The 22,046-nt window shown below is 35.6% G+C and overlaps 1 protein-coding gene across 14 annotated transcripts in view; it reads left to right on the forward strand.

The window, feature by feature from the left end:
• CLASP2 (cytoplasmic linker associated protein 2) overlaps positions 1–22,046 on the forward strand; it is a 145,909-nt gene that overhangs the window by 93,660 nt on the left and 30,203 nt on the right. For 3 of the 14 annotated variants that reach the window (XM_041466151.1, XM_041466157.1, XM_041466162.1), the window contains 8 exons: positions 880–903; positions 3,705–3,722; positions 5,644–5,745; positions 10,856–11,026; positions 11,936–12,043; positions 16,476–16,582; positions 20,432–20,676; positions 21,290–21,353. In XM_041466151.1, coding sequence (XP_041322085.1) covers positions 880–903; positions 3,705–3,722; positions 5,644–5,745; positions 10,856–11,026; positions 11,936–12,043; positions 16,476–16,582; positions 20,432–20,676; positions 21,290–21,353 — 839 coding nt within the window. Of the gene's footprint in view, positions 1–879; positions 904–3,704; positions 3,723–5,643; positions 5,746–10,855; positions 11,027–11,935; positions 12,044–15,741; positions 15,805–16,475; positions 16,583–20,431; positions 20,677–21,289; positions 21,354–22,046 lie in introns of all 14 variants that reach the window. The other 11 variants (XM_041466154.1, XM_041466165.1, XM_041466156.1 and 8 more) reach the window with 8 other exon arrangements.

Here is a 22,046-nt window from a genome sequence, read left to right on the forward strand (position 1 = left end):
CTGCCTTTAGGTGTTGCAGTCAATACCAAAATAAATGACATTGTGTCCTATTTTCAGCCTGGCTTGCAGAGAAACATCCACCTTTTGCTTACACAGCTACCAAATTTTAAGCCTCAGAAGGCCAGAAGCTTATAAGCATAGTAATCCATAATTGTATTCACCCATCTCTTCCCTTTTCATTATTAATACAAGAACTCTTGCTTATTTATATTAAAAGACTATGCTAGAGCAGAAGGATACTCTCTAGTTATTTTAAATGTTGACTATCTTTGATGTCCTTAAGTATTAATGCTTTTGTTGAGGAGGCTTGAGCTGTAATTATATGTCTCGTGCTAAATATTTTAATTTTGATTGTTACTGTCAGAATATTTATGCCCTGCCTTCCAGCTGAACTGGTAAATATTTAATGCTTTTAAAACAGAGTGAAACTTTCTCTTATTTGTCCTCTGTCTTAATTGTGCTACTTTTTTCCCTCCTGTCCCTTACCCCAGGTGTGTCTTCATGCTCAGAAGCAAATTTCATAAGAAATATAAATATGTGGTTCAGTAATGATATAAATATGTACTGATGCTTCAGTAACTGTTTACACCAAGAATGAAATCATTTATAAATGTTTGTAAGGGTTTTCTCAAATTTAGGAAATAGAGAATCAATATCACTGTGCCGGGTACTTGTACTCTGTTTTGTAATTTTGTACGTTGCACTGAGCAAAACCAACTTTGCTAAAGGTAGCTTATACATGCATTAATTAGATAAACATGTCTGCTGTATTTAATATTAATGTATTTTCCTCAATTAATGTTTTATGACTCTGCTGTGAACACCTTTATTCTAACACACTAAGTTTTCCATGTTTCTTTGCCTGCTTTTTCAACAAAGAGGATACTTCTGACAAGATGGATGGTAAGAAATTATTTAGTCTGTCCTCTAATTCTATTAAATATCTAATAAAGTGTCTTTGATGTAAAAGTATTGATGTTTAATGTGTTTGTCTGTTCATTAACAAATTACTATGCTGTTTCCATTAACTCCTGTGTAATCTTGATGTCTTATGTGTTACTGCTGTATCTGTCAATTTCATGAATGTTTGGTCTGTATCAGCAACAGAAATGTTATCAGAAATCTGACATTACCCCTCTTTTTTGAAAGAAACTCTGTTAATTACACAGCAGTTCTGTAATTGTTACATGCTGATTTTAACTAGTTAAATACATGCTTTTGAAGTTATTCTAGCTCCAGTTGATTCCATAATTTTACATGTGAAGTCTTTTTTTGACTTAGCAGAACAGCAGTGGGAGAGCAGAACATGCTTGACCACTTAAGTATAAAAAAAAGCAAAAACCAAAAACTCCTCTCAAAATCTAGGCTTGCTACATAATTTTAAGTGCCTGTAAATTCTGTAGTAAAATGTAATTCTGTTAAAGAATCATTTGTGAAGAAGACCTACCTGTTAAAATAACTTATCAAGTATTCCACCTAAGTTTTAGCACTTGCTTTTTCTTAATTCACTCTGTTACAAACACATGGAGGGACTAAAAAGCAGTTGAGCATCAAGCTTCTCATAGCAATGGTCTGTTTCAGGTGTGTGCAAATAATGCTTCTCATATAATAAAGTGACAGTTCCAGCCTTCTGCTTGGTGATTGTAGTTCTAATTTATTGCTTGGGAGCACTTAACAAGCACTTAACAAGTTTGCTGCTTACTTAATATTTTGTGTGATGTATTTATTAACCATGCGTGTTTGGAAGAATTAGTAGCTTATTGCAAGCAAATGTATCTCATAGAAATTAAAAGAGTAAGAAAGTAGATCTCTAAACCAGAATTCTGAATAATTTCAAAACACAGATGCTTCTTGAAAGAATTGGAGCTGGTTTTGAGCACTGAAGATGTCAAGACTAGTTTAATAAAATGAGGAGCATTTGTACAGGATAGTAGAGTTTGTATTGCTTGTTTCCACATTACATTTCCTTAGGCTACATATAGTAGGCTTTATTTATAACTGTTTGCATAGAGCTGTTACTTATAGCAAATCTTGAGCTTTGGACATTGCCACCAGAAATAAAGGTTCTTAGGGCCTTGTAGGCTTTTTCTTTTTTTTCTGTCCAGAAGTCACAACTAACAATATGTTGCACATTTCTGTTTAAAATATCAAGGAAAGTGCTATACAATTGATCAGAGTTAACAGGTTGGGGTTTTGTTCTAGAAGCTATCTCTAGATATGATCTGCAGGATGGAATGAAAATAGCTCAGCTGTCCAGCTGTAGTTGTATGATACAGCTGTTCTGATCTAACCACCACCAGGAAGAACTAATAATTTTTCCTTTGCCCACTAACCTTTTCCACATATTTTTTGGCTTCTTTTGTTAGCACCTTGTGATATTCCATTATTGATTACTGTAGGTGAACAAGCTCCATAAAACTGATTTCATAAAAGTGACTAATACTCTGTTATTTAGCTTTTGGAGCTGCCAGTGAGCCTTTAGCCATCCAGACCAGCTGGTAGCACAAGGCTGAGAGGAATGAGAAACAGAACCACCCCTTTGAGGAGCTTTTAGGAGTCTGTTAGCCTGTCTTAGGTGTTGCATAGAATCTGCCTTCCAGGATCCATCCCTGCAAGAATGTTGGATTTGGAGAGGTAGCTCAGGCTTTGGAGGGTTTGGTTTTTTGTTTGGTTTTTGCAAACTGACAAATTTTATCTGGCGTACTTTGAGGCACTCCTCCATACATATTACTGTAACTGATTTTTGTGAAAAAGCATTGAAATATACACTGAACTAGTTTTTTAGAGGGAGTTTTTAAAAATAGTTCTGTGAAGATGTTGTAACATGAGAAAACTTTCCCAGCAAATCTGACTGAGTTGAGGCTAGCAAAAGACGCTAACAGATGTTTTCATCATTGTAGTTCTCTTGAAATGCAGAAATGGTAGAGGGTGAAAATAAAAATGGAAGTACCCTTTGATTTTTCTTTTTTAGGGGCATTTAACATTTTTATCATTACTAGTATGCATTTTATTCTGTAATAAGATCTGTTTCAGAGGGACTTAGAGGAAGGACTGCTGATGAGGCAGGGTCCCATCAGTTCCTAGGTACTGATGGGAGAAAGGCTTGTCTGACTCTCACGTTACCAAAAATCAAGCCTTGTTAAGTTCAGCATACTTGTCCAAGTGTGATCTGATTTCAGCAAGCTCATATTCCTTCCATGTCTCTGAGCAAGACTTGATCTTGTGCATGTGCATCTTCAGAGTAATCACAGGCTTAGTTCAGAGAAATCCTCCTTGCTGGCAGTTCCTATCAAATTATCACTGTCCAGTGTGGGAAACACTGTCTCTGTGTTTTTCTCTGAGGTTATGTATAACATTATGTTTCATATTTTCAGAAGAGCTTGCATTGCAGTATTTTTAATGTCTGTTTTGATCTGTATATGTAATTTTTTGACTGATCTCATAGATGTAATTTTCTTCTATTGAACTTTTTGTGGTTTGAAAGGCAGCGATGTGCATTTTGTTCTTGTAAATTGCTCTTAGTGTAGTATGGATATTTTCTTGATTATTTTACTTCAGTTCAGTTATGGAGTTGCTACAAAGAAGCTTTAGCTCTCTTGACTTGAAAAAAATTTGTCAAGATTCCCAAGATTAATCTCAAAAATAAATTTTAAAGACATAATATTGTTTGGAATATCATGTATTTTATTATTTTTTCTGTTTAGGAACAGCTTCTGAAGATGGTAAGAAACTACTTCATTAGACTAGCTAATATTTTCAGCTTCGTATTTTCATTGATACAAATGAAGCTTTAAAAGAGGAATTTGGTGTTTCTTGGGCTTTGTGGAGGTTCATAACAGATATGGGCTTATGGGCTAACAGCTTATGCATCTAATACTTAGTTGTTATGTACTATTTTTAAAATTCTTTTGCTTTTGTTTTAATTCTCAATTATTCATCTGCAGTCTTAAGTACCATTGCTTAACATTTCTACTGTGAAATTACAGGGGCTTTATAATATTGTGTTCATTTTTTAAAGCAAATCTTGTCGCAGAATATTTCATCAAATGTGTTCATGCTCTGGGAAGCAGGTGCTACTATTACTCATCTTGGTGAGACTTGGAAGCTAATTTTCTATCTGTTATTAACATTTAAACCTGCCATTAGTGAATGGATGTAGAGACTCCAAATGAGTTAACAGTTCGTTTAACTCACAGACACAAACAGGTTTATTTTACATTGATAAAACTGAAACAGGTTCCAAGTGATACTTTAACATAGTATTGAAATAGTGGCACTCTGTATTCCTAGGATTTGGGCCAAATTCTGAATGCAGTTACATGCCTTGCAGTCTCACAGCTCTCAGTTGCCATTGCACAGGGATAACTAGTAGAGTTTGGACTAGTTAATCTAAGTTCTTGCTAAGCCTATTATTTTAGTGAATAACCCCCTTTTTCCTGATTCTCTTCCTGTAGACTCTCATCTATGTCTATTCCCTCTACTTGGATGAATAATATTAACTTGGTTGATCTCCAAATTCTGCTGTGGAAAGCCTAAAGAGGCTAGAATTAAAAAACAGTCTGTGTACCTAATTCTTCTAGATCAAATATTGACTCAGCATGTCTAGAAAATATTTTAATTATGCTGTGTTTGAAAGTGTTGAGCTAGATCCACCCTGTACAGACTTTTTGGGGTTTGTTCTTGCAACTTAGAAGAATTGTGGTTAGCATGACTTCGGTTTTGATTTAGTTTTTCTGTTGTTTGAGAGGTCGGCTTGGGAAATGTAGTATACAACACCACTATTTTCTTTTATGAATGATCTTTCAGATAGCTATAATTCAGACAACTGGGATCTTCCTTTTGTTTGTAATTTCTTTTTATGTGCTGGATGTTACAAGGAACATGGCTAGCAAGGCAGAAAGGTTTGACCAAACCCAAGAGAATTTGCCATTTGGCATTCAAGACAAATGTGAATCTCTTGTTTTATTTGTAGAGACTTAATTTAATTTGTCTCTTGCTTGGCTTTTCTATCTAGTAGGAAGAGTAGTATTTCTTTATATCATGTTGTCATGAGAAGTACTTGAATATACTTAGTGTTTGCAAAATGCTCTGGAAGGTTTGGGAAATCCTGTAGAAATCTGTATGACTGGGGCCAGGAAAACAGTATAATCCTCAGTAATAAAAAAGCTAGTGTTTAGATTTCTAAAAAGAGGAGTGAAGTTAGGAAGAAAGCTCAGAATCTGTAGTTTTATGACAGCAAAAGCAAAATTAGAAGCTCAGGTAAACATGAGAAGACTGTACCTGATACAGCAACATTAGTGTTTGCAGTGCATTATATTGAGTAGCCTTCCCCTTTTTTAATGTAGTCAACATATATGTGTTGGAAGGAAGAGCTAGCTAGCCAGTCCAGGGTGTTGAAGGTGTAATGTGCAAATTGTTTGCTGAAACATGTAGCATCAGAGGAGAAGTATCTTGCTTCCTCAGCTATTAAATTCCTCAAGGTGTTCAAATTTCTACTAATTATCCCAAGCGAATTGCCACCAGTTGAGTTACATTGTGCTTCTTTTATATGCAGAAACTTTAGAAAATATTAGTAAATACTACTGATGCTCTGCTTCCTGCATGACTGTGAAAAACTGATTTAATGCCATTTTTCTTTTCTAGGTCGTATACGATCAAAGCTCTCAACCCCTTCTGTTGGTATTGGAAATTCTAAAACAGATTCCAGAGGACGGAGTAGAACCAAAGTGGTGTCACAGTCTCAGCGTATGTATTTTCTGTTTATCAGTTATACCTCATTAAGAGACCAAATGCTTAAGCATATATTCATTGACCAATGGCTACAGTCAAAGTTAATTTTTTTTTAAAAAGCTACATACTGAGTTGTTGTTCTGTGCCTTAGGTTCATCATCGCCAGACCAAAATGAAGGTATTTTTTTCAGTGTTTTGGGTCAGTGGTATTTGCATGCTTTTATGATTCATGTTGTTTTTATCTGGACAAAATAGTAGGTTAGGTCTTAGTTTGCCAGTTAAATTAGATAATGTTGCAGGAAGTGAAATCTGTCCATAAATTCTGTCTTCAATTATAACTTCTCAACATTCTTTTCCCCCCTTTTCTGACTTCCACAACATGAAAGGCCACTAAACATGGACTAGTAATAGAGAAGAATAGGTAGGCTGAATGGTGTCCTTATTGTTACCTGAGAGACCTAATTTTCCATTTTTAAAATAGTCTTATTTTAGCCAGAAATACCTATTTTCTTTAGGCTAGGCACTGCTGTAGTTCTTGGTATAAACCCCTTTTTTTTTGTATTACAGCTCTTACCTTTACTTAACTCTTCTTTGAAGGAAAAATACTAACCCCTCATGTTACAATCAGTTACTGAGCTTTTCTTAAGTCAAAGGGTTAAAACAAGCAAGTTAATGTGTGTCAGCTAATTCACAGTAATTTTCTGTGTGTGTTTAGCAACCAAAGCAGATCTAGCCAAGCACTTGGTCATTAATTAAAAAGACCCGATTACCTCACGCTCTTGGCACGGGCTGACCTACAGCAATTCGTCCACATATCTGATGTCTCCAACAGACATTTTCTGATTAAGCTCTGTAGCATTTTCAGATTCTTGTCTGTCTAATTAAGTGAAATTTAACTAAATTAATGAAAAGAAGACAAATGCACAATAAAATTAAAATTAACTTCCCACTTGTATAAATTGTCAGATCTAATGTTCTAAACCAGTAGGTTTTACCAGGTTTAAAATTTTCATTACTGATATTTTGCTATCACTGACCATATCCACCTTCTTTAATAAAACCCTTTAATAATTTGTTTAATGGCAGAAGCATTTGTCTTCATAGCAATGACTGCATCTATTGTAAATAGAATGATTTTAGAAGTTAAAAAAGCAGGTAGTAGCTGGTTTTTTCCTGTTAGAGTACTTGCCTTTCCGTTTTGCATAATTTAATTTCCCAGCAGTTGGATCAAATCTGATCTAGTGTTTGTAGGTTTTCTGAAATAAAGCTTTCAAGCAATGTGAACAGATAAATGTACCATGCTAAAAATTCAGTGGAGTTACTACTAAAATTCTACTACTACTACTACTACTAAAATTCAGTAGAAGAAGTTCCCTTAAGGGCTTTGACAGTACTCTAGTCCCAGAAGTGTTTGTGAAATGAGAGCCTGAAAACGAGTTGTTATTGGCTGGGACAAAAGTTCTGCAAAACTTGTTTTACAGATTGCTGCACTGTACCATAAGCAAAGAATATGTGAATAATTTTAGAGGGAGGGAAGGTAAAGTTCCCTCTAATCCATTTTTCCTTTCTAATAAAGCTATAAGCAGTGTCTGTAACAATTTTTTCATTAGTATTAGGAAAGTTTGGAATTAAGCTTTTTGAAAATACTTTTGTACTTTGAATAGATTTGGTAAATTCATGAAAAGTGAATATGTTTGATAAATGTCTGGGGAAGGGGATGAATTTAGGTAGCAATATAATACTTTATATGCTACCTAAATTCATCATTCATTATTAGATGATGATCACTGTCATATAACATTAAATAACTGTATATCCAGAGAAGCAAAATTAGGCCTTTCCAGTTTTTTTACTAATAATGATGGGTTGGGTTGGGTTTTTTTTCCATTTTTCCACATTTTTATGGCTAAAGAGATAAATTGAGATAACTAGATCTGACTACATGTGATGATGTGTGAAAATTAAATGCATGAATGCATCTTTACAGCCTTTTATTACTACTTCTGTTCAAAACCGATTGCTTCAAATAGCTCATTATAACCTGTCAGTGGGGGAGAACAAGAATTCTGAGATGTTTTAAGGAAGATAAACAGGGCAAATACAAAGGGACAGGTGAAAGAATTCTCAGGCACTGTATGCCAGCTGTTTGGGTGATGCTTCTTTATGTGACTGAAAATTTTCACAGCATTGTGTGAAGCGTGATGCTTAATGTTTCCATGCAGGGGGTTGTTTTGGTTCCCCAGCTGATATAATGAGAGAATAGCTTCATACTAGATTTAAGCTTTTTTTATTTTTTAAACCACTCTAGCACAGATGCTTTTTTTTTAATTTTTGGGTTACAGCTATCTTTTGTTCCAAAATCATTTGATGAAAGACTTGCAAATTTGAATGCTTTTACAAAAACCATTTTTTTAGGGTTTTAAAAGCCCTTTACTCTTCTGTTTTTAAATTAACATAAACTAAATGCCTCATTATTTTACTCTTACCTGTGGAAAAAAATGGTTACATTTTTTTCCTCTTCTTTCCAGTTTGGTTGTTGGGTAATTCAACAGGGTCTGCTAAAATTGCATTACAGTCAACATTCAGAGAATTTCTGAATGGAAGCAAATTCTTCCTTTTGTACTCAAGATTACTTTTAAAGAGGAAAACGAAGAATTCTATGCAAGTCTTTTCAGTTATGCCATTGTGAATTTGGTTTTGTTGTTTTGGTCATCCACCGCACCTGCAGCTCAGTTCCTTTACTGTTGTGTCTCAAAAACAAAGTTTTGATCTTGTGTGCAATTTTGTTCAGCTGTTGAACTTCTTGAACCTTTCTGGCAGTGTAATATTCTTTTCAGTTAATATCCAGGCTACAGTTTCATGCTTAATTCAAATTTAATTCTTCAGTGTTGAGTTGTTGATTAGAAAGCTGAAGAATTGTAATTTGCTTGTGCAGCTTTGCTTCATCTGCTTTGTACATAGCATCTGAATTTAATTCTTCAATTGTGGAAGCTACTTAATAGCACTGCTTTAGCATAACTCCTTTGTGGCTTTTTTTCCTGTGTGAAATGACTAAAGCTTTCTTATTTCCATTTGCCATTCATTTTTTAATCTGCTCTGCTCCCTCCCTCTTCATGGATTATAAATCCCTACCCTAATCCTGCCTTTACACTTGTTCAGGATCACAGTCTGCTAACCCCATTGGTGGTAAGAGTCTACAGAATTCGTGTACACATCATTGTTTGATCACCTGTTTGACATACCTCATTTAAGGACCCTATTCAGCAGAAATTCTGGCTGGCTTTTTTCCATATGCTGCACATGTGCAGTCCTTATGTAGAAAGCAGGAGAGATAGGAAGGGTTTGTCATTTTGGAGTAGTGCCTTAGTAATCTTTCTTTCATCATTCAGCTCACTTAGATCTGCTGGTAGTGGCGATACTGCCAAGAGTATGCCAATGCTGCTATTTTCAGTCTATGTAGCTGCATTCAGTTTGTTTATGCTGCAGTGGTGCACTTTGCAGGTCAGATTATAAAAAGATGAAATAAAGTGCTAGAACAAGTGGTTACATTTCTTCTGAATATTCTGAGAAGAGTAAGTTCTTTTAGATTTCTAGACCTCTTGAAGAAAATGTACAAGTCTGCAGCACAGTGAAACCTTCAACAATATTTTTATTGTTTTAAAGAGATATAAAACAAGAAGTAAGCATAGTAATATCAGGTCTAAGTTGAAATACCCTGATATGAAGAAACTGTCAAAACCTTAATTTTTGCACATCACAGCAGTTTTACAGGTTTGGTTATTTTTCTGTTGCTATAGAAGTTGTGCTTGTTTTTTTCCAGGCTGCATAACACTTTATTTATTATTTCTGCTGAATAGGCTCATAGTTTGGAAAGGGATTTTGCAAAATAATCATTTCAAGTTTGAATTCAAACAATGAATCTGAAAGTACATGCATGGCACATTTTTTAGATTTCTCTCTTCCACCCAGCATATGTTTTACTTTGTTTGGGATTTTGTTTCTATTGCCATATAGTCAAGCTTTAGTCAACGTCTATCTTTTTTTCAACGTGTCTCATAAGAAGTAACCCATGAAATTCACTTGAAAAGTTGCATGTTGTCTGTAAATCTGATAGCATCACTGTGGTCATACAGTTACCTGATTTTAAAGATTAATGAAGAGTTCAAATCTGTATGTAATTAGTCTTTGATTGAAATTCTGTTTTGCTTTTTGTTTGTTCATATCTCTTGAATTGTACAGCTGGAAACCATATATTAATATCAGCTGGTGATAAAAATTAGTTACAGCTAGGGAAGAATGAATTCTTTGTTAAGAACTTAGAACTTAAATGTTCTGTAACTGAAATATCAAAATGAAAGAAAAGTGACCAGAAACTACAGTTTCTTGTAGTGATACTATAGCAGGAACATCTGTAGTACTTCGTACTATACAGTTTTAATAACAGAAATTTAAGGCACTTAAATATATCCTAGTCAATTTTTTAGCTTGTTTAAAACTAATTGAAGATTTTCTTTAATTTGTGGGGTAATCTCCACAGAAATTACATGAGTACTCTGTCTTCTGTCATATTTTATTTAATGTCACAATAGTCCTTGAAGACACCATGCATTTAAAAGCAAGGGAGAAGATTTCAAATGTTAGGAAAATCACATTAATTAATTCTAACATTGCTTGCGTTGGAAGAGCTGAGATAGTTATGAAATCCTAGTTTAAAATTTCTCCCTTTATCTTTCTAGCAGGTTTGTTTGTTTGCCCTTCTTTATTAATAGAAAATGTGGTTAGTGAGACCACATGGCTTAAAAAAAAAATAAACATGTTCATTTTAGGGACCGTGGAACTCTTGCTGAAGTCCAGAAATAATAATTGTGGTTTCTTGAGGTGTAGTGCTCATGTAGTGCTAAATACCATGTCAAGTGCTTCCTTGCATCCATAATTTTAACTACCTTGTATGCAGTACTGTAAGAACTCGGACCAAGGCATTCTATTTCATGTTTTTATCTTGTAAGTTTTTCCTGATCATTTCAATCTGCCACCACCTTCCTACTAACTTCAGGTATTATTTTCTTTTTAACCATGATTGTTTGTCCACTGTGCTGTTGCTAATATTTATTCATTCCACCTTCAGCTGGCAGTAGATCCGGGTCTCCTGGAAGAGTTTTGACAACAACCACACTTTCCACTATGAACACAGGAGTTCAGAGAGTGTTGGTGAATCCTGCAGCTGCACAAAAACGGAGCAAAATCCCGCGAAGTCAGGGATGCAGTAGAGAAGCTAGTCCTTCTAGGTTGTCAGTAGGTAAGAGTCACCAAATAACTCTTAGTTTTTTTATAGCCCTTCTTGCTTTCAGTGCTGGATATCGACAGCTGGTATTTAATTATAGGCGGATGAACGAAATAGACTATATCCCAGAATGTGGCTGCTTTCTGAGACTAGTTTTTGATACACAAGACAGTTTTAAATTGAAGCTGCAATTTGAGGTTTTTCTTGTCAGAATGTTGTAGTTGTTCTTTTCCTCACCTCCCTTTCTTCCTTCTCTTTTTTTCACTTCTTGTCCAAAATATCCATATCCTTTGAATGAAAGTGTAATATCATTTTGAAAGTATGTTCTTCATTACTTCATGTCTTCCGTGTATGTGTGCGCACATGTGTAAATGTTACGATGCTAAAATGAAGGTTACATGTCTTCAGCCTCAGTATAATTCGATTACACTTCATTGCAAACAATGTTATTGAAAAACATCTGTTGATTTTAATGGTATGGATGCTGTTGTTCCTTTGTATTTTTGATTTTTATCTTAGCCACATAATTTTATTTTCCTTCTTTATAAAGCTGTGGAGTTTTCCATTGGTGCTACTGTTGATTAACTTGATCTTGAGCACAAATTCTGAATCATTACTCAATGTTGCTTGTTTATTATCCGTCCTTTCTAAAGGGTCTTTCAACCATTCTGTAGAGTTAGTAAATTTCCATTTTAAGCTGTGCAAAAAAATCATTTTATTGAAATGACTACACTTAGACTAACCCAGCACAATCAAGAAAGTCTGTAAAAAAGGTTATGACTTGAAATGCGACATAATCATCAATGTCTTTTCTTAGAAATGCATCTTTGATCTTACTGCGGAACAGAATTGCATTAAAACTGCAACTTTTCTTATGTCTTCTCCCTTTGTGCCGCTGTTTGTCTGCACCCTGAATCATACTAGCGCGAGGCAGCCGCATTCCTCGGCCTAGTGTGAGTCAGGGCTGCAGCAGGGAGGCCAGCCGTGAAAGTAGCAGGGACACGAGCCCTGTCCGCTCTTTCCCGCCCCTCGGTAAGTACTGGAGCCTTGTTGTGCATGGCTGTCCCTGCCCTTCCTTACGTGCGCCTAACGAATCCGTGCCTCCTTCATTTAGCTTCTAGCTGGCCACCGTGTTCTCCCTTCCTTTGGCTCTCTCCCCACTTACCCCGATGGAGGATTGACCAGTGTGTGAATGGGCTGCACACAGGAAAAATACAGGCTTTGCTAGGCTTAGGCTGAAGTACCAAGTCTAGAAAGGTGTGTGATGCACGGTGTCTAGATGCCATTTTGAAAAGGCATTCCTGGTTTTGGATGTTTTTTTGAAATTGCGTGTTTCTGTTTTCATTGCAGCACTCATTGCTCAGGTACTTGTGTGCAGAGGGTCAGCTGTTGCTCAAAATTTTCTACCTAGTCAATGATTATTTTAGTGTGTACAATACATGTGTGAAATTTTAGTGTGAAAATACATTTAATTATGTCCCCTTAGCTATATGGTCAGCAGCTTGTTGGTATGACACAAATGACAAGGTTTTACAAGATTATCAGTCTGTTTCTGAGATGCCAATGAGGCACAAGGATATTAGTTGGTAATTACCTTAACATGTTGATTAATGATTAGGGAAGGTTTTCATGTATCTTTGTCAAGGTTACTACAAAGTTGATAGTAAATTTTGCTTAAAGTGCCTTTACATATTGGGTTTATTGATTGAGTTTTTGTTTTGCTTGTTTGGTAATATTAAACTCTGTGCAATTGAATCTGAAACAGATCTCTTTTTGGTGTTACCTTTGTCTGAAATAGTCTTCAGTATGTATCCTTCTTATTTGCTTTCTTCAGTGCAGTTTACAGTTAAGGACTTCATAATACTAGCTGTTCAAAATAGTCTGAAAACAGTAAATCTCTGGTTTCTATCTCAAATTGAGGCACCCTGCTGTACTCCTAATTAGCACTGGACATGTGTTGTGGTCTGTTAGGGCTTCCTGCCAGCCATGGTTTTATTGGGAGAGTACAGATTAATTGAATGAAAGCTGTTACGGTAACTAATGCTAGTTTGCCCAGATGCTGTTTAATTGGGAAATGATACTAAAAGTAGATGTTACGCAGGATCCATTAGGAAACCTGTATTTTTTTCTACAACATGGCTGGGAGATTGTGTTGAAGTACATATGTACCTTCTGTTCTTTCAAAAACAAGGGTGTTTTGCAGAACTCTTGGTGCTTCTTTTGCTGCATTACAGCTTGATTTCAATTAAATGCGTGCAAGATCAGATTTACATTTTGTAATTGGTCAAATGCTTGCTCTCTTAAGAAGTCCGTATTAGGCAATACTCTGAGATGTGTTACTGGGATAGATGCCACTGGAGGTTTTATTCTTATTTATGGAGATCAGTTTGATGATTCAAATATGAAAACAAGTACCTATACTAGTGAAATAGATGGAATTGTCTGGTAGTACAGAGAATGCAAAGTAACATGTATAGGAATCCAGCACTGGTTTAAAAAAAAAAAAAGGAAATTATACTGGGAATGGGAATAAATTAAGATTTCTTTTAGTATTACTTTTTATTTGAATGATTTAAAATGTAATTCATTGTTTTGTTGGTACAAGTGAAAGATGAAATAAGGCAAATTCAGCTCTGTGTATCTAGAGGCAGTTTGACATGGGGATGAATAGGGAAATGTAACTTGCTTTGCCACTGTCAGCACAGAAATTTTTGCTTATGAACATAAATTAGATAAAATTTAGTTTAATCCCCCTTTAGGGTATAAAATGACCTAAATGCTGCATAATTGCTTCACTGTATACATTGGTATGAAGTGTTTATGTAATCTCACATCTCAGTATAATGTTATTAACTGGGAGATAAGAGCCATTAAGAATCAAGTGATTTGTAATTTATATAGAAGTGTCTACTTTTGTTAAATATAGTCAGTATTAAATATCAGACTAGTGTAATGTCCATATTTTAGCTAAGAAATCATCTTAGTGGGAGTCCATTTAAAGTCTTATTTTGATTCACACTTTAAAAAATTGCAACTGCAAAAGTAAATACTTGACAATTTCTGCAGTTTGAGGGGTGCAAAGAATATTTTTGAAAATATGTTTTGGAATGAGGTATGTTTCACCCTATATGTAGTGCTTTTTCTCACTGTCTTAAAAATTTGTCCAGCATATTTCAGATGTATGTAGGGGCAGGAGATGTTTCAAGTTTCTTGCGTAAAGTTTGAATTTTTAGTTTCCGGTTGAACCTGTAATTTTCGGCGTTCATTGGTGGAAAGTAAGGGGAAGGTTTATCCAATTAATGCTTGTATTTAAAGAGCTGTCAGCTGTGTTGTGACATCCTCAGTCCTGTCTCTTTTTCCATGCTGAAATGCACTTTCTAAAGAGCCAAGCATTCCATGAAGCATTAATTCCAAACTGAAATGCCCTCTTCAAACATCTTCATGTAGGATTAGTTAGAAATAAAGTACATCACTGTACCTTATGTGAGGAGTGGAGAACTTAATGTGGAAAGACACAGAGATGTTTCTGGGATCTTTACAGTGCGTTGTGGAAGTGCACTCAGGTTAAAAGGTCCTTCCCAAAATGCTGTTTGGTCCATGGTTCACCTGTATGTGATTCAAATCAGACTCTTGAGTGGTCTTTGTTAGTCAGAGAAAAGGATGGTTAATTTGATTTGTCTGTTTGTGCTAGTTTATATATCAAGAAGGAGTAAGATATGTGCATTTACAGTTATTTATTAAATGGTAAGATTTTATCTGGGAGTTTTGCCCCTGTGGATGGACATTTCCATTCAAGTTTAAATTGTCATTTATGTGGCGATAAAATTCTAACTTAAGTGAACTGAAGAAAAAAGTTGAATTGTTTAAAAACATATATAATTTAAAAATTACTTGTTTTAAGAAGGAAAATACTAGCAATGGTGAGTCAGCTTCTTCAGAATCACTAAAAAAGCAGTTTTATACAAGTGCCATAAGGAGTGGGGTACTCAGTTTTATTCAGAAATCCTTAAGGATCTTCAGTTTCCAGTTGCTATAACTTTAAAGAATCTTAATAAGCTGTAGTAACTAACATGTGTTTCAGCTTCACATTTTATTTATTTAAATAAAATAGTAAGTATATGAATTATTAATTGCATTGGTTGGCTTATGTTAAACTTTTAATTATAATTGGCTAATTTTGACTTCATTTATGTAGTGGTGAGTTTTTACTGAGGTTGAGTTGTCTGCAACATAGGCAAGTATTCAAGTGTGTACAGATTGTCAGCTGCCAACACAGCAGGTTCGTGCAGGAGGCACTTTTTGCAGATAATGTTTGATATGTGAGCTCTGGCTCTGACTGGAGCACATAGGATTTAGTTAAGTCCACAATGCAAGACCAGTGTCAGTGAACAGATGACTTTTTCTGATGATTCTGTTTGTGTGTGAGTGTGTGCATGTGTGTCTGTGCACCTTTTCTTCTTTGAACTTAAACGTACTTGCTTTTACCCTGCTCTTAATCTTGTAAATTTAAAAAAAATTTATGCATGAAATGTCCAGTGTACATAAACCTACATAATCATATTTGGTATAATCAAAGAACTACTCTGAAGATTTTTGCTCCTGTTTAATACTCAATTTCTTGTGCTTAAGCTGAATCTTTTTGATAAATATTCTCTTGTTCGTCTGAGCCGTTATTGCAGCACTTTGATTCCATGGTCATAGATAGGGTTTATTTAATCCTGTTATTGCAGCTTCCAGACATCACTCCAGATCCACTGGTGCCCTCTACGCTCCTGATGCTTATGGGGCCACAGGTGAAGGATGAGTACCCTTTGCTGTCATCTGTGCAGTCATCCTGGATTTTTTTTCCCCCACCCACTCCGTTATTCTCATAGTTCAGTTTTAGAAAGCATTATTTATATTAATTTGAGTTTTGTGGTTTTAATAATCCAGATAGATGTGTTTATGTTGCTAGATTTTGTCTCCACCCTCATCCTCCAATGTTAATCCTTTTTTTTTCTTAACAACATTTTTTTACTTGCAGAAAACCTTTTTTTAGTTTTCTATTTTTTAGTATTTGTAGAGCATTCTTTGTGCATGTAGTTTTCTAATCAACAGTCTCAGTAGCTTTCCTGTTGTATTTGCTTTCTTTCTAAATAAAAACAAAAACCCAAAATGAAGAAGACATTAATTTTTAAAAAGCAAAACTTCTTTCAAATAAAACCATTGTTCTATAGGGGTTTTTCTATGTGATGTTGCAACGGAACGTTTGTAGGTGACTGGCTTTTTACTTGAATTCTTACTTTTGTCTGCACCACTAAAGACTTCAGAATGGAAATGGTTATTTTATCCAATACATAACTTATTTAAAATGCTAAGCAAATGCTTTTCTTCTACTTGGGTTTTTATAAGTAAGTGTGATGTTTACATCCCAGCTTTCTATTGTGATTGAATTCTTGGTATTTATTTTTTGTTGTTGTAACAGGTACTGGCTTCGGAATTAGTCAGTCGAGTAGATTATCGTCATCAGTCAGTGCTATGCGAGTTCTGAACACAGGCTCTGATGTAGAAGAGGCAGTAGCAGATGCTTTGGTAAGAATCACACACCTACCTTGTGTAGGTTACAGGCACTTCGGGTTTTTGCTTCCTGTACATTAGCAAGCAGGAGAACTTGTAATTTACTGTTTTATTAGCTTCTCGAGGGGGAAAAAAAAAAAAGGAAAGAAACTGAGTTGCTGGAGCTGCAAGTATTGGAATTTTCATTCCCTGCAGAAAAAAAAAAGTTTTAACTTTGGAGAAGCATGCTTTTTTTCATGGCAGATAGGAAACAGTCTTGGACTGTTTGGTTGGAGTGGCCTAAGGAGCTACTTGAGCAGGCAGAACTAACCAACAGTTTCTCACAACAGCCAGAAAAACTTCAGGATAGGTTAAAGGCTTATTAGAGCTGGGAATGATGACAGCTAAAGCCCTCTGCTTACCAGAAGCCTGGCTGCCATTTAAAGTTTTTCTGTCTGACAGCAAGTGAAATTGATGCTGAAGAGAGAAAATGATGGCTGGGCAGTCAAGCCCCACCCAGCCACTTTCTCCCTCCTCTGCCACTGGTGTCAGAGAGAGAATCAGGAGGGTAAAATCCAGAAAACTTGTGACTTGTGATAAAGACAGTTTAATATGGAAAGTAAAACCCATGCACCCAGGCAGAGCCAAACAACAAATTGATTCAATGCTTCCCATGGGCAGGCAGGTGCTCAGCCGTCTCCAGCAGAGCAGGGCCCACCACGCATAGCAGTGACTTGGAAAGACAAACACCATCACTCCACACATCCCCCTCTTTCTCCTTCTTTCCCCCCCTCCCCCTTTATATACTGAGCATGATGTCATGTGGTCTGGAATGTCCCTTTGGTCAGTTTGGGTCATCTGTCCTGGTTGTGTCTCCTCCCACTGTGAATGGGCTGTGTCCCATTCACCCCCAGCTTCCTGGGCAGCGTGGCAGTAGGGAAAGCAGAAAAGATCTCAGCTCTGTGTGAGCCCAGCTCAGCAGTAACAAAACCTCTCTCTATTATCAACCCTCTGTTCAGCACAAATCCAAAACACAGCCCCATACCAGCCACTGTGAGAAAAATTAACTCCAGCCAAAACCAGCACAGCAGGTAGCATCTCATAAGTTTAGTTTTTATTCTCCTTTGTTTTCAAAATGTTACACTAAGTTAAAACTGGTTATTCTCTGTTTTAAGCTGTACTGTTCTTTAAAAAGGTGGGTGTGGCTCCTCTGCCTTCCTGCCCATGTAAGCCAGACTGAACACATGATGTATTTTGCTATTCTGATATTTACATCAGCAAGCTGAAATCCTCAGTTAATTTAAAATACTGATGCTATGAATCAGGTACATTCTTATCAATTATTGTATGCTATTTGCATCTCATTACATACTTTTAAGTATCTGTTTTCTAGTTGCCAGAATGCTTTAAAGAAATGGTTATTTCTCTGGTTTAAGAAAAACTGTTATTTTGAAAGTTAGTTAAAAACTACGAGTTAGACTCTAAATTGCAGTCAGATATAACTCAATAGATAGAAACAAAATTTCAAAATCTGCAGAACTCTGTCATACTCTTAGTATGATTATTTATTGATTTCTTGGTTAATACTTCTTTCTTGACATATTAGTTTAAAATTTGTGTGCCTTCACTGGCATAGAGATCAGAATATCTGTGAAATCTTGCATAAGAGGTCATGGTGAAATTGAGTGCATTTTCCCCTTTCTGTTATTACAAACTTGCTAAAAGTTCAGCATTAATGGTGAATGCTGGTTTGTAAACTGGCAGTCAGTCTGGATTTTGAAATATGGAACAACAGAAGAACAGTCCATGGAACATGGAAATTTTCTGGCTGTAACTGGAAAGCCTGTGCTATGGTCCTCTCCACACAGGTGCATCACAAAGAGTATCTTCAGTACTTTTAGCAGCCTCCTAGTTTTCAAATTTGCTGGGCAAATAGTAAGAACATAAGTTGAGGAGAAAGTCGTGTTTCCAATGACTGCTCTTGAGGCTTGAATATGTTGTGCTTTGTTGAAAGAATAAAGCTTCTTCAGAGAAACTGGTTTGCATTACCTGGATCCAAAATATCATGATGCTGCTAGATATGTTAGAGGAAAATTGGTTTGTGTATTTTAACTAGAGTATGATATTACAAAGAAGGATCAAGAACAGCATCATTTTGTTATTGTAGTACTTGCATGCCTGGTTCCTTGCCATGCTCTAAATGGTACAGGTTGTCCTGTACAACTGGCTCCATGTAGATGGAAATCTGGTAATAAACACCCTTATTGTTTTATCATAGACTGAAGATTCACACTCATAGTGGTATTTTTAAAGGGTAGAATGTAGAGTCCTGACATATGTAATAAGTACAAAAATATTCTAGATTGTGTTACTCTTTTTTATTTTATGAAAAATACTTGGCCAGTTTTAGTGGTGATGAAGCCAAAGAGGTGTCAGTCATCTGCCTAAATCTGTTTTGAATATTGCTGTATAAAATGCAGCAGTAATGGAAATCTTTGCATGTTTTTGTCTTTTACTTTAGTACCATCCTTGGCATTTCAGATTCATTTCTCTTTTCCAAAACACTTAACATCTCTGTCATTTTTCCCTTCAGTTATGCTCTTACACATGTATGTATGCTCATTCTGTTGACAGTAAGCCTGCTTGTTACCTGTTGTATTGATTAGTTTGTGATTATTATTGGGATATCCTTTACGTGATCCCATGGTTTAAAATGAGATCCTGGTGCAAATGGCAGTGGTAAGTAAAGGGAAAATGGTCACTTATACTGCTGCTTCTTTGAGTAGGTAACAACACTGAGTTTTTAAATGCTGACTTCAGCTCCAGAGTTTGAATGGCAAGAGCTGTTTTGCAGAGGTGTGTGGGTTTTTTCCATTTTAGTGTAAACAGATTTTTTTTTTTTTTTCCCCCTCTGACCTTTGGTATGTTGTGTTTTGTTTTGTTGGCTTGTTTTTTGTTTTAGGAGATTTGAAATTTTGCATTATGTAATCAGTTTTTTGTAGAATATTGACTGTAATTGTTGCAGTGAAAAAATTTAGATACTAAACAAATAGTTCAAATCAAGGTTTTTTACTTAACTTAAAGTTAATTGTAAAATAACAGTTGACTGCAGGTGTTAAGTTAACATGTTCATGCTCAAATATCACTGCATAAGACACAAAGATTTTGACAGAGGAGTCTTTGTTACCAATCTGCCCATGATATGTAATATTTTACTGGAAATGGAAGCTTAGCAAACTACTTCTTGACAATATGTGATATGCTAATCAGACACAGAGAGCTAAGAAAATTTACAGTAAGACTATGTGTTGTCCAGTGGCAGGAAGTTTATTACTCGCAGTGCTGCTATGCCTTACCTTCCTGTTCTCAATTTCTGTTTCTTTTCAATAATTTACTGCTAACAGCTCTTAGGAGACATACGGACTAAGGTATAGAAACTATTTTTCTTCTTTAATAGTTCAGTATTTTGCTATTAACATGTTTGATACAAAATGAGTTAAAATGTCAAAATTTGTGTAGACCTCTGATTCTTAAATTCTGTAATGTGTATAAAGCTATGAAGTGAAATAACTAACTTGCAACAGTCTTTTGTCACCCTGTTAGGCAATTTCATGGGTTCTTGAAAGAAGACCTAAAGTTAAATGTTTCATCAAACATATGTCTTCCCTGCGTCTGCTTTGGGTTTATGTTTGGAATACTATGCAAGCCATACTTGAGAATATTTTCATTAACTTGGTTTGACCTGCTGAATGGTTGAAGCCATTTGTCACTGCAGGGAGTAGGGGTCACACTGGTTATTGAAATTGTCGGTCTTTCGACCCATTATGGGTGTGTTGTGTTACCCTTGGAGAATCAGTGCTGATCTGGGGTGTCTCTGTACAATAGAAGAAGCCCGTGCGAAGAAGGTATGAATCATACGGGATGTACTCAGATGATGATGCCAACAGTGATGCATCAAGTGCCTGTTCAGAAAGGTCCTACAGCTCCAGGAACGGGAGCATACCGACCTACATGAGGCAGACAGAAGACGTGGCTGAAGTCCTGAACCGCTGTGCCAGCACCAACTGGTCAGAGAGGAAAGAAGGCCTTCTAGGCCTGCAGAACTTACTAAAGAACCAGAGAACTCTAAGGTAGGATCGCGTCTTAATAGAGAAACATCTTGTTTCAGTGTTGGTGGGAGGCAGGGGGAGAGGGAAGGCAGGGTGTGTCTTTGAGAGTAAGATGGGGGAAGGGACAAGGAAGCTTTTCTCAGTTCTAGCTACTAGTGTATATTTAAATACTAGTGGATGTAGGGAATTAAAAATTGTGAATTCTTACCATACAGAACGTTCATAAGATGCTTTCATCTACTTTCAGTAGAAGGCCTTTTTTTATTATTACTATAATTTTGGGGGTATTTATTCAGAAGAAATTGTTTACTACTTGTTTCTAAGAACACCTTTTCCACTATTTGCCCTGTTACAAAAGTATGGTATAATGTATGAGACAGTTTAAAAGACATTTATAGGTTTGAAGTCTCATTTTAGATGAAAGCTATTATATTTTTATCCATGTCTGAGCAAAACTTAATTTACTAGGTTATTTGATTGAAAGCTATTACATTTTTATCCATATCTCGAACAAAACTTAATTTACTAGATTATTTGATTCAGTATTTACTCTTGATTTCACTGATTGCTGTGCATTAGTGTTCTAGCAGAACAAGCAGGGGAGTTGACTAATGTGTTGTTGTCGTTTTGACAGTCGTGTTGAGTTGAAAAGATTGTGTGAGATCTTCACAAGAATGTTTGCTGATCCTCACAGTAAGGTATGTGTAGGTTTTTCTTATTTTCAGTAAATTTCTGAAAACATAAATTAAAAGAAAGGCAGTTATGGTAAATTACATCAGTGATATTTGCATATGTAAAATTTCACAAACAGAAGTAATTAATGGTATCGGATTTCAATTAATTGAATTTGGAGTTTTGAACAAGATAATTCTCCCCCCTTTTTCTGCAGGATCATGTAAATAAAGTGAAGGTTAATGTCATATAAAATGCATTGAAGTAGTTCAGCAGTTTGTGCTCAAAATCTGTGTTTTCAAGAACTTGTTGTTTACAGAGACCACTTCAACAAAAGTATAGATTTTCTCTCAGTGAGAAGAAAAGGCTCTGCACTAATTCAAGTTACAAATAAAGTTGTCTGACTAAATCATACATAATCAGATAAACTATGCCAAATGTGTACTTATTTATTTTCTAGGACATTGTGTATTATCATAGCTTATGATGTCTTCCATGAATATCGTAGATAGGGCTCGCAGTTGAGACTGGTGAATAATTTTTACATCATTTTTTAAATACTTTATAAGGAGACTATACTTTGATATGAAAGAAACTGTGGTGTTTTATTCAGTTTTACTCAGGTAATGACTCAGTATGGATGATATAACAAGAAAAATAATGCTTCTGTTTCCTAAGACAATTAAAATCTTTTTAAGTGAGTTACGTTGCCTGATAGT

Source organism: Pyrgilauda ruficollis, unplaced genomic scaffold (genome assembly GCF_017590135.1).
Source record: "Pyrgilauda ruficollis isolate IOZ18807 unplaced genomic scaffold, ASM1759013v1 scaffold2, whole genome shotgun sequence".
NCBI classification, from domain to species: Eukaryota; Metazoa; Chordata; class Aves; order Passeriformes; family Passeridae; genus Pyrgilauda; species Pyrgilauda ruficollis.